Source organism: Dipodomys merriami, unplaced genomic scaffold, assembly GCF_024711535.1.
Source record: "Dipodomys merriami isolate MVZ:Mamm:240054 unplaced genomic scaffold, mDipMer1.0.p SCAF_11, whole genome shotgun sequence".
In the NCBI taxonomy this organism is placed as follows: domain Eukaryota; kingdom Metazoa; phylum Chordata; class Mammalia; order Rodentia; family Heteromyidae; genus Dipodomys; species Dipodomys merriami.
Window position 1 is genome coordinate 48,211,660 of NW_027202382.1, and position 11,255 is coordinate 48,222,914.

General features: G+C 54.4%; 1 protein-coding gene across 1 annotated transcript; it reads left to right on the forward strand.

Annotated features, from left to right (window-relative positions):
- Positions 1 to 92: 92 nt before the first annotated feature.
- On the forward strand, positions 93 to 11,253 carry Rexo4 (REX4 homolog, 3'-5' exonuclease). Its single transcript, XM_070015014.1, has 8 exons — positions 93 to 508; positions 2,420 to 2,769; positions 4,172 to 4,309; positions 4,516 to 4,709; positions 6,281 to 6,369; positions 8,959 to 9,033; positions 9,603 to 9,677; positions 10,412 to 11,253. The coding sequence occupies exons 1-8, from the start codon at positions 305 to 307 to the stop codon at positions 10,529 to 10,531; spliced, it is 1,245 nt and encodes a 414-aa protein (XP_069871115.1). The 5' UTR covers positions 93 to 304; the 3' UTR covers positions 10,532 to 11,253.
- Positions 11,254 to 11,255: the final 2 nt, after the last annotated feature.

The following is an 11,255-nucleotide window of genomic DNA, read 5'->3' on the forward strand; positions in this document are numbered from 1 at the left end:
GCAGCCCGCGCCGGTGCCACCTCGATAGCGGTCCCCCCCAGATCCCTTCCGGAGTCCCCACTTCTCATTTCCACCTCCCGGATGCCGGTGAGAGCCCGGGAACATCCCGCGCGCCTGCGCTGTCGCCGGCCCGACCCCGCTCGCTAGCGCGGTGGCCCTTTCCCCGTGCGAGCGGACGGCTCCGCGCCGGGGCGAGCGGAACCAGCCGGCCGCGGAGAGGACACTTCCGGGCGGCGAGGCCCGCCGCCAGCGCGCGCGGGGTCACTTCCGGGGCTGCCGTCGGGTCTCGGCCGGGGGCCGCGGGATGAGGGCGGAGGCCGCGGCTTCGGAGCGCGGCCCGCGCGCGGCGGGCGGCGGGAAGGCCCCTCGGAGGAAGGCCCGGGCGAGGTTCTGGAAGCAGACGGCGCCGCGAGCGAGCCGGGCCCCGGGGAGCGGCCCCGCGGGCGTCGCGGGGCGGCCGCCGAAGGCTCCGGAAGACTTTTCCCACAACTGGAAGGCGCTGCGGGAGGTGAGACCGGAGCGGGCCCCGCGCAGGGCCGGCGCCGTCCCCGGGCTCGGGGGCGGGGGGCGACCCCGAGGGTCGCGGCCGTCGGGCGGTGCCGGTCCTGCCCCGGCCCCGGCCGGCACACGGCCGTCCCGTGCCGGACCGGGGCCCCGCCGGTGCCCGCAGCTCTGCCGGCCGCCCGCCGTTGGCAGGCCGCCCCGGCCTTGGGGGCTGCGGGCCCGAGGCCGGCCTGCGCGGCGGGTCGTGGGGTCTCAGCCACCCCCGTGGTTGCGGCCCCCAGGAGACCCTCTGTCTTCTGCGAGTGAGAAAAGGCCGAGTACGCCGTCCGAGACTGCGACTGGGAACCGGGATTTGAACCCAGGCCGTTTGGCCCCGAGGTCCGGGCCATTAGTGCCTTCCAGTGGCGGCCGGCACTTAGGACTGTGGAGGTCGCGCGGTGCCTTGCTCGTGACCGCCTGCATGTTTCTAGTACTTTCTCCTAGATGAGGAAATTGAGGCAGGCAGAGTTTAAGGAAGTTGGCCTAACGTCAGAATGAGGATACCGGTTCTTCCATTCTGACTCGAGCTCCTGCTCTCCGTGCTCCGAGGGCAAATCGAGGAAGCTTAACGAACAAGAGCGAGAGGATAAAGGACTTACCGGGTCCCCTTGGTGTAGACATTCCGAGTCGTTTCCCTGCTTTGACATATAGGACCAGTCAGACACCCCCCCCACCCCCGTCTCACATTGTGTATGATTTCCTCAGCACTGGCCCTTAAGAAACACGAAATTAAATGAGTGAAGTGAAAAGAGCCAGGTCTCATGATGCATGCCTGTAACGCTAGCTTTTGAGAGATGGGAGTATCACTACTTGAAGCCAGCAAGACTCTAAAAACAAAAGAATGGAGGAGGTTAACTATAGGGGAACTCTCAGGATTTCTGCAAAAAGTAAATCATTCAAGATCTTTAACTGTATTGGGAATGGTGGGCACTCACTTCATCATGTCAGCTGGCTGCTTTGTGCCAGAGTCTTCAATGTGGTCCAGAACAGCCCAGCTGGGGATTTGAGCACAAGGAGGAAGTTGGGCTCCAGCACCTCAGAGAGCCTGGGCTGAGTGAAGTCAGAGCTGTGCTGCCGGAAGCTCACCAGCTGCCTGCAGTGTGGCAGACATCTTTCTAGCTGTTGAATGTTACACATCTGACATCCAGGGACTCTGAGCAGCAGCAAACAGAGGTGGTGTGAAGGAAGTGGTGACTGTGTCCTCACACTGACCTGAGCCACAAGCAGAGAAACTAAAATGAACGCTCAGGTTACATAAGAAGTGAAAAATGAGCTGCTGGTAAACACACACACACACACACACACACACACACACACACACACACGACCTCTGCACCACCCTCCCCATTCACAGGGGAGTGTTCTGGGGTGTTTGGTCACTAGCAGGCACTTACAGGGTAGAACATGAGTTTGATGTTTTGTTTGGAATAAAGGAGCATGTGGAGAAGTATGCATTGTGATAAATGAAGAAAAAAGCATCTCACCACCAATGTCAGAGTGAAAAGGGTTTTTTTCAAACTTTGAAAACTCACATTGCCAGGCATTGGTGTCTGCTTATCCTACTCAGATCTGAGGAGTGCGGTTTGTAGCTAGCCCAGGCAGGAAAGTTCATGAGACTCCAGTTAACTACTAAATGAGACAAGGCAGGCTATGGCTCAAGCTGTAGAGCACCAGCCTTGAGCAGAAAAGCTGCCCAGGACTGGAACCGGGGGAAAAAAAAAAAAGAAAATCACCTCATATCAGTGATGCTGACAGGAAGTGTTTGTAGGTACAGTAGGTGTGTGTACATCTATACATGTATATAAACACAAGCTTTTCGTCTGCTGTGTCATTTCCAAATTAAAACGTGGCTTGTATTTTATTTTTGTTCCACTAGCTGCTGAAACAAAAATCACAGGCCCCAGAAGAGCCCCTTGTCTGTCAAACAGATCTGAAAAATCACCCCAAAATCAGCCAGCAGAATGGAAAAGAGAGCTCAGCTAAATCAAAGGGAGGCGATTCATGGCCTAGGAAAGACCAAGAGACCACTCGGGGCTCTGTTGCCTCTACCTCTAAGAGGGACAGGACGTTATTGGCACCTCCCACAGACGCAAACAAAGCAGAGCACCGGAAAGGAGCCAAGAAAAGGACAAATGGTCCCATCTCTTTGAAACAAGGGGACATCAAGCATAAGAAGAGGAAAACTAAGGAGGCAACTGCGGCCTTGACTCCAGCCACACCCACCGAGTAAGTATTAGTCATCTCTGCAGTCTCCGCTGTGGTGGCTGACACAAGCCTCCTGGTGTGCCAGCCCGAGAGGGCCCTAAATGTTACACCTGGCTGCCCGGCCTCCATCATCCTCACAACTGAGAAGGTGCCAAGGCTTGTCTGTTAAGGAGCCAATGTAGAGGTGGCCTGATAGTCTTCCTTACTTTGTCCAGTTACTTGTTCCCTCTGGAGCGTGGGATGGGGGAAGGCAGAGGTCGGTTACAGTCACTGCTGCCTCTGGGGCCTGACACAAAGCTCAGTGCTTAGGAAGCATCAGCAAAAACTGGGTTTGGAGGGGCTGGGAAGATGGCTCAGTGGTAGAGCGCTTGCCTTGCATGCCTGAGGCCCTGGGTTCGATTCCTCAGCACCACATAAGCCAAAAAGAAAAAAAAGAGCCGGAAGTGGTGCTGTGGCTCAAGTGGTAGAGTGCTAGCCTTGAGCTGAAGAGCTGAGGGACAGCGCCCAGGCCTGGAGTTCAGGCCCCACAACCGGACCCAAAAAAAAAAAACAAACAAAAAACTGGGTTTGGAGGTGTGGCTTAGGTAGAGCACTAACCAACAAAGCAAGTATCAAGTTCAAGTCCCATTCTTGACCAAAAAAACCAAAAAACTTGTAACATTAATACTCAGGCATAGTTCAAATAAATGGCTGGAAGCTTGGAGGGCCTGAGTTTGTTCCCTATACAGCCAAAACAGACTCAAATTTGCATTGTGAATGGATGCTGGAGCCAGAAAGGCATATGAAATCCATTCTTCTTGCCTGCTGGATACCTGGGAGCTGGTTCCTAGCATGATCTGCTCCTGTGGAGTCAGGGAGACAGTGAGGTGTAGCATGCTTGGCCTAGTGCCTGGCAACTTCTTGACAGGAAGGGGTCATCTCTCCATGTGGAAGACCAGGGGCTGGCTTCCTGTCAGTGTGTCTTCGGGACACAGTTGCTGCAGGTAGAAGGGTGCCTCCCTGTGCCCCTGTATGGGGCAGTCTGTGAGCTGCTGTCACAGCTCTGCCTCTCACTGACCTACGCAGGGGAGCAGGTCCTTACTGTAGTAACTATGAGAGTGGCTGGGTGGGCATAAAGCTGGAATTCACCAGGCCGTCAGTGCCCATCTGTGTTTCTTGTGTAATAATCCTTTGTGTAATTACAAAGAAAATGTCAGCTGTCATAGGTTTCTGTTGGTATTCTGTGTTAGTCTGTGGCTTCTGAATCTTGGATACTCAGTGTATGTGCTAATTGAGAGGATCAGCGTGGGGAAGGTGCTGAGATAAACCCACTCTGGCCTGGCCAGGCTGGTGGGGGGGAGGGGCACCCTTCCCTTTCCCTTCTGTCATCCCTCTGGACGGCAGGCCCCTCCCCGCCCGGCTCACTGCCCTCTTTGTCTTTTAGGGAGGACATCTGGTTTGATGATGTGGACCCCATGGATATTGAGGCTGCCATGGGCCCAGAGGCGGCCAGGATAGCACGGAGACAGCTGGGCCAGAAGGAGAGCAGCATCTCTCTGGTGAAGGAACAGGCCTTTGGCGGGTATGCTGGGCTCAGGCCGGGTAGCTCAGAATGTTCTTTTGGGGGTGGGACTCTGGGGAAGAAGACTACCCCCTCTCCTTCTCTGCTGTATTGGAGTGGAGCAGACATGGCTCCACCAAGTCCCGTGATTGTGCAGCCCATCCATGGCGGTACAGTGGTGAGGGTGGGGCCTGGAGCCCTTCCCCCAGTGCCTCTGATTCCCTCAGCCTGACGAAAGCCTTGGCCATGGACTGTGAGATGGTGGGTGTCGGCCCCAAGGGGGAGGACAGCATCGCAGCCCGGGTGTCGCTCGTGAACCAGCACGGGATGTGTGTGTATGACAAGTACGTGAGGCCAACTGAGCCCGTGACAGACTACAGGACAGCCGTCAGTGGGATCCGGCCCGAGGACCTCAAGCAGGGTACGTGTCCCAGGGGACGGGTTTGTGCTCCCCTGGCCCTGGCTGTCCAGAAACATTGCTGCACCTGGCGTTCCTTGCCTCTGCACGGACTGCAAAATGGTGGGCGTGGGCCCCAAAGGGGGAAGTACCGTACTGCTGTCCTTGCTGTGTGTCTACACCTGGGCACTGGGTGGGGGTTTGATGTAAGAGTCCAGCCCCATATATCCGAGGCTGTGGGATGACAGGGACAGGACATCCTAGCAGATGCCCAGGTCTCCTTGGGGATCGGGCCCTGTGCTTCCCCCCCCCCCCCACTCTGCATACTGCCTGCTTCTCGGGTGCACACAGTCATCAGGGTGGCCCTGTCACCGCTTACTCCTGTACCAACCACTACTTCTTGCTTTTTGGTTCAGTGAGGGAAGCTGTACCATACACCAGCCAGGGTTGGGTATGGCCACATGGCACAAGTGTGCTTCTGGAACCTTCCTGGTGGTGTGGTCCTCAAATGGGGTCTTCTGGGGAGAGACAGAAGACTCTCAAGACCGGATCTAGGGAAGCCCAGTGTCTGTGGAAGATGATCAGGCAGGAGTTTTTGTGTTTTTGTTTTTGCCAATACTGGGGCTTAAATTCATGCTGACCTGGACCTTTTTTTTTTTTTTTTTTTTTTGTCGGTCATGGGGCTTGAACTCTGGGCCTTGGTGCTGTACCTCAGCTCTTCAGCTCAAGGAAAGTACTCTACCACTTCTGGTTTTCGAAGTGGCTTATTGGAGATAAGAGTCTCATGGACTTTCCTGCCCGGGTTGGCTTTGAACCGCGATCCTCAGATCTCAGCCACCTGAGTAGCTAGGATGACAGGCATGAGCCACCGACGCCCGGCTACCTGGATCTTTTTTGTTCCAGGCTAGTGCTCTACCACTTGAGCCACAGGTCCACCTCTGGCTTTTTGGTAATTAATTGGAGCTGAGAGTCATGCAGTCTTTGTACCTGGATTGGCTTCAAACCACAATCTTCAGATCTCAGCCTCACAAGTAGCTACGATTATAGGCCTGAGCCACCAGCACTTGGCTAGGCATTTTTACTTCATGAAGCTCAGCCCTGGCCTTTTATTGTTACATGGAGTGGAACTGCACTGTTGGTGGCTCTGAGAGGTCTTAAGTGCCATGCGCTTCTTTGGGCCAGGAAGGAGTTGGGAGGCTGTACTGGTCCACATATCGTTACAGCCCTCTCACTCCTGCTGTCCCAGAAGTGGGCAAGAACCCAAAGTGCATGCCCTACACAGTCCCCTCACCCGCTGGGGCCCATGAGGTCTGGAGCAGAGGCTCCAGTTGCCCTCAGAATAATCTTGAGGTCCTGCCCCTTTGGTTTTTAGTCTGCCATGGGTGGGAAGGGGCCTAGCGTCTGGCACTGTGGCTGGCACACAGCATGGGGACCTGATGGAGATCAGATATGGGGTTGCTGTAAATCGGCCACAAGCAGTCCAGTTCCATACAGCGGAGGCTGAGGCTGCATGGGATGACAGGAGGAGCCCTCTCCGAGAATGGCTGATTCATTCTGAGAACTAGTGCTAAAGACTGTTTTGGTTTGTTTTTTAGGTGAAAAACTTGAGATTGTGAAGAGAGAAGTTGCTGAAATGCTGAAGGGTAGAATCCTGGTGGGGCACGCGCTGCACAACGATTTAAAGGTACCTTGTGCCGTATACCCCTCCTGCCCTCTGGCTCCAGAGGGTCTCCGTGTGATCCCCCTCCCTCTCCTGCACCAGAGCTTGGACTCGGACCTTGCCCTCTTCCAGCTTACTGGCTAAACTGGTGCTCTTACCATTTCAGCTACACTTTTAGGCCTGTTTTTTGCTAGTTATTTTGGAGATACAAAGTTTCATGAACTTTTCTGTCTAGGCTGGCTTTGAACTGTGATCCTTTGGATATCAGGATTATGGGCATGAGCCACCAACACCTAGTACTAGTGTATCTTTAATTTTTAAATCTATGTCCTATTCTGGAAATTTCAGTATGTCCAGTGCCACTTCTGATTCCTTGCTGTGCTCGAAGGACCATACTAGGTCCTGGTTTTGGAAGTTCTGGCAGCATGAGGGCTCCAGAGCCAGAGCAGCTGGCAGCCCTGCTCTGGGTTTGGTGAAGGGCTGGCTGTGAGTTCACCTGTTTCACCTGGCCGAAGACCTGATGTCCAGTCGCCTTCCCCGTGCCCAGGGCCCAGCACACCAGAAACTTGGTTATGCTGGCTGAGTCCTTGTGGCTTCTGACCTGTGTCCAGTTTGTGCCTGCTGTAGCCTTGCCCTGATGCTGGGAGCCCAACCTTGTGTTTCCCTCAGACACCTAGGAAAACCCGGCGTGCTCACAAGCCATGGGTTACTTTTAAGTTCACAGGCAATTGCAGGGAGCAGGGGTGGAGGGGAGTGGGGAGCCCAATCTGGTTGCAGAAGAGATGCTTCTGCTCTTCCCCCAGCTGCCAGGGTGTGGGGTTCTTCTGGGCCAGGCAGCAGTTTAGTAGGTGGCCCCTTTATAACATTCTGTAAAAGCAAAAAACAAAACCATTGGAGGGGCTGAGGAGGTGACTTGGTGATAGAGTGCTTACCTAGCATGCGTGAAGCCCCGGGTTCGATTCCTCAGTACCACATACACAGAAAAAGACCAAAGTAGTACTGTGGCTCAAGTGGTAGAGTGCTAGTCTTAAGCAAAAGCTTAGGGACAGTGCCCAGGCCCTGAGTTTAAGCCCCAGGATTGGCCAAAAGAGGGGGAAAACCCCCCCAGAGATTCATGTTCTTACAGATGGCAGCACTGAGTCCTGCTAAGGTTACAGTGTGCCAGGAACACTGCCCAGTGATTCTCCCACTGCTGCTGAGCATGCTCAGTAGGCAGAGCCAGCAGCTGCTCCCAGCAGTGGGGAGTTGGGTGCGGACATGTTCCTGGGGCAGCCATTCTAGGCTCGCTTGGCTTCTTTCACAGCTGCCCACCCACTGTCCTGTTCAGTGGGAGAGGGTAGGAAAGCTTAGAAGGCCTTTCTTGGGTCAAGGTGTGTGGCTTCTGGCCTCTACTCCTTGAGGCTCCTGCAGGTTAGAACCTCGCGATGTCCTTCCTGGCCTCAGTCTTTGGGGCTGCTCAGCATTATAAGACTCTAGTATTTGAGAGGCCTGTGTTTCAGGAACCTCTAGTGGTTTTTTTTTTTTTTTTTTTTTTGTCAGTCATGGGACTTAAACTCTGGGTCTGGGTGCTGTCCCTCAGCTCTTCAGCTCAAGGCTAGCACTCTACCACCTGGGCCATGGAGCCACTTTTGGTTTTCTGGTGGTTTATTGGAGATAAGAGTCTCATGGACTTTCCTGCCTGGGCAGCTTTTTAACTGCGATCCTCAGATCTCAGCCTCCCAAGTAGCTAGGATTACAGGTGTGAACCACTGCTGCCCAGCTTTAACTTCCTTTTAAATAAGTGTTTAGGGGCTGTACATGGTAGTTCATGAGTATAATCCCAAATATTTAGGAGGTAGAGATCAAAAGGATCACAGTTCAAGGCCAACCCAGGGAAAAGTTACTAAGACTTCATCTCAAGCAGTAAGCTGGATATAGTGGTGTGTGCCTATTGTCACAGCTGTGTGGAAGGCTTTTAGGTAGAAGGATCGTGGTAGACTGGCCCAGGCAAAAACGAAAGAGTTTATCTGAAAAATTAAGCCAAAAAAGGGCTGGAGCTTGGTTCAAGTGGTAGAGCCACCTGCCTAGCAAGAATGAGGCCTTGTGTTCAAAACCCTGGAATTACCCGCCCCCCCCCCAAAAAAAAAATGCAACCTGACAGTATAGTTTAGTTGTAGAAACTCTGGGTTTCATCCTCAGCACCTGGAAGATAAAAAATTGTAACATAAAGTAAGTATTGAAAGCATTGAATCATCTTCAGAGACTACCAGTGGGTGGTGTCTTTTCCCCCACCCCCACCCTGTGCAGAATGTGTGTGTGTGTGAGAGAGAGAGAGAGAGAGAGAGAGACTTGCTGAACTTGCAGGGTTGAGCTGCTCAAATCTCAGCTTCCCATTATATGTAATCAAACTCCAAAAACAAGTAGGACTGGAGGTGTGGCTCAAGTGATAAGAGTGCTACCCTAGCAAGTGCTAGGCCCTGATTCACACACCTCCAGTACTGGGGGGCAGCAGGGATCCGGGCTTATCTCTAGGCCTTTATTTCGTGTGTGTCACCACGGGGTCTGCAGGATGCTGTCTGGAAAGGGGCTCCTGTATGCAGAGTGAGAATGAGAGCGCTCATTTCCTGCTCCTAGGTGCTGTTTCTTGATCATCCAAAAAAGAAGATCCGGGACACACAGAAGTACAAGCCCTTCAAGGCTAGAGTGAAGGTACTTGGCCAGTGCTGCCCCGCTGTGGCCCTGGTACTACCTGCTGGGTAAAGGGTTTCCTTTTAACCTCTAAAAGGCATCCTAGAGTAGAAAGCAGGGTAGGGTGCAGCACGGTGATGGAACGCACGGGCACAGTTCTGGCTTCAGTCCTCAGCACTGCAAGAAAAGAAAAAAGGGTGGTGTTGTGGTGATGGTCAGTTGGAAGATGAGCCCGAGCAGGCCCCACTGTGTGCGCTCATCTCTGCAGCGAGTCCTGGTGAGGGAGGGCATGAGGCTACCAGGGCGAAGGTGCCCTGCTGTCCCCACTCCCACCCTCTCCTGTGCTGGAGATGGACCTGGTAACTTGAGCTTGCTAGGAAAGCACTGGTGGCTACAGCACCACATCCCAGCTCCTCACCTCTTTACTGGCTTAGGCAAGGGGGGTTCACCAGCCGTGACTGACTGGTGCTGCGTTCCCAAGTGCTGTGGGTCTCCCCGTGGGAGGCAAACTGCCAGTCCCTGGCTGGGCTCGGAGCTGGTCGGGTGGAGGCACCGCCCCTCGCTGACTGTGGACCATCTCCCCTCTGCAGAGCGGAAGACCATCTCTGAAGCTGCTCTCCGAGAAGATCCTGGGGCTCAGGGTCCAGCAGGCAGAGCATTGTTCAGTAAGTGTGTCCTTGAGTGACAGGCCCTGGGTGGTAGCTGTCCCTGACCTTGAAACTCAGGCTTATAAAGGAAGGGGTGGGGTCTTGGATGGCTTCTGGTTTAGAGGACACAGCAGAGTTGGCTTTATGAAATGTTACATTCAGGGCTGGGAAGGTGGCTCAGTGGTAGAGTGCTTGCCTCGCATGCATGAGGCCCCAGGTTTGATTCCTCAGCACCACAAAAGTTGAAAAAGCTGGAAGTGGCACTGTGGTTCAAATGGTAGAGCACTAGCCTTGAGCTGAAGAGCTGAGGGACAGCACCCAGACCAAGAGTTCAAGTCCCACAACCAACAAAAACAAAAATGATACATTTAACTAACACCAAAAAAGGTCCAATCTAACAGAAGGCTATGTTAGTCCATTTTATATTACTGTAATGAAATACCTGAGGCTGAGCACTTTATGAAAAGAAGAGGCATTCTTGGGGTGAGGCCTTAAAGCAGTTGATGCTGCAGTGGACAGGAAGCCAGAGGAGAGGGGCATCTTGTTCTTCATAATAGAAATGATGGGGACCTGGAGAACGAGTTACCTGGGCCTTCTGAAGTCTTCCCCCCATGACCTCCCGCTGTGGCTTGCCCACCCAACACTGCCACGGGGGGGGGGTGAGGGGGGAGGAGGGAGGAGCGGCAGAGCATGCTGACTCTGTGTAGCCTGTGATCAGCTGTTGGGTGGTTAGCATCACTACGTGTCTCCAGGTCCAAGACGCCCAGGCAGCAATGCGGCTCTACGTCATGGTGAAGAGAGAGTGGGAGAGCACCGCCAGGGACAGGCGCCCCCAAGCGGCCGCCCCAGCCCACTGCAAGGGTGACGCCTAGCCCTGCCCTCCCTGTCTGGCTAGTGGCACCCGGTCCAGTGGCATTAGGACCAACTCAGACCAAAGCATGGTAACATGTGAAACTTGGAAGCTGTGGCTGTGGGTTATGGAAGTGAGCTGCTGGACCTTGTTCTCTCAGCTCTGCTGTGGACCCGGTCTTGCCACAGCTGGTGACATGGTGCAGCCTAGAGGTGGGCTGCCTGAGGCTGCTGTGGCAGTAGGTTCTGGAGGGATCCAGGCCACGCAAAGCCTTCCCCTGGGGAAGAAGTGGACAAATGAGGCTTGATTGTGGAGTTGCCAGGCCGGGTGCCCACAGGTAGCTCCTGACACCCAGCAGGCTGGCACGGTAGCTTCTTCATGAACTTTGCCGTGGCCCCTGGATCCTTTGACACTTGCATTAGTCTCATTTGTCCTGAGTTAGCTGGGAGGCCGGTACCTGCAGAGACTCGCGGTCCACAGCGGTCTGGAGGTTGCCTCTTCTGGCCCAAGTCTCCTTGTGGACCTGAGGCTCTTGGACTGGGAAGACTGAAATCTGGCCAAGCTGTGGCTTCCTGGCCTGGCCAGTGTCAGGAATGGCCAGTCACACTGGTCAGTGAGGGGAGCAGTCACCTGACCGCTGCAGGAGAGGTGCACACTCAGAAGGTGTCACTCAGAGGCAGCGTGCTTGCCTGGCATGTGAAAGTCCTGCCTCCCTCTGGTGCAAAATAAAGGGCTTGGATAGCTGG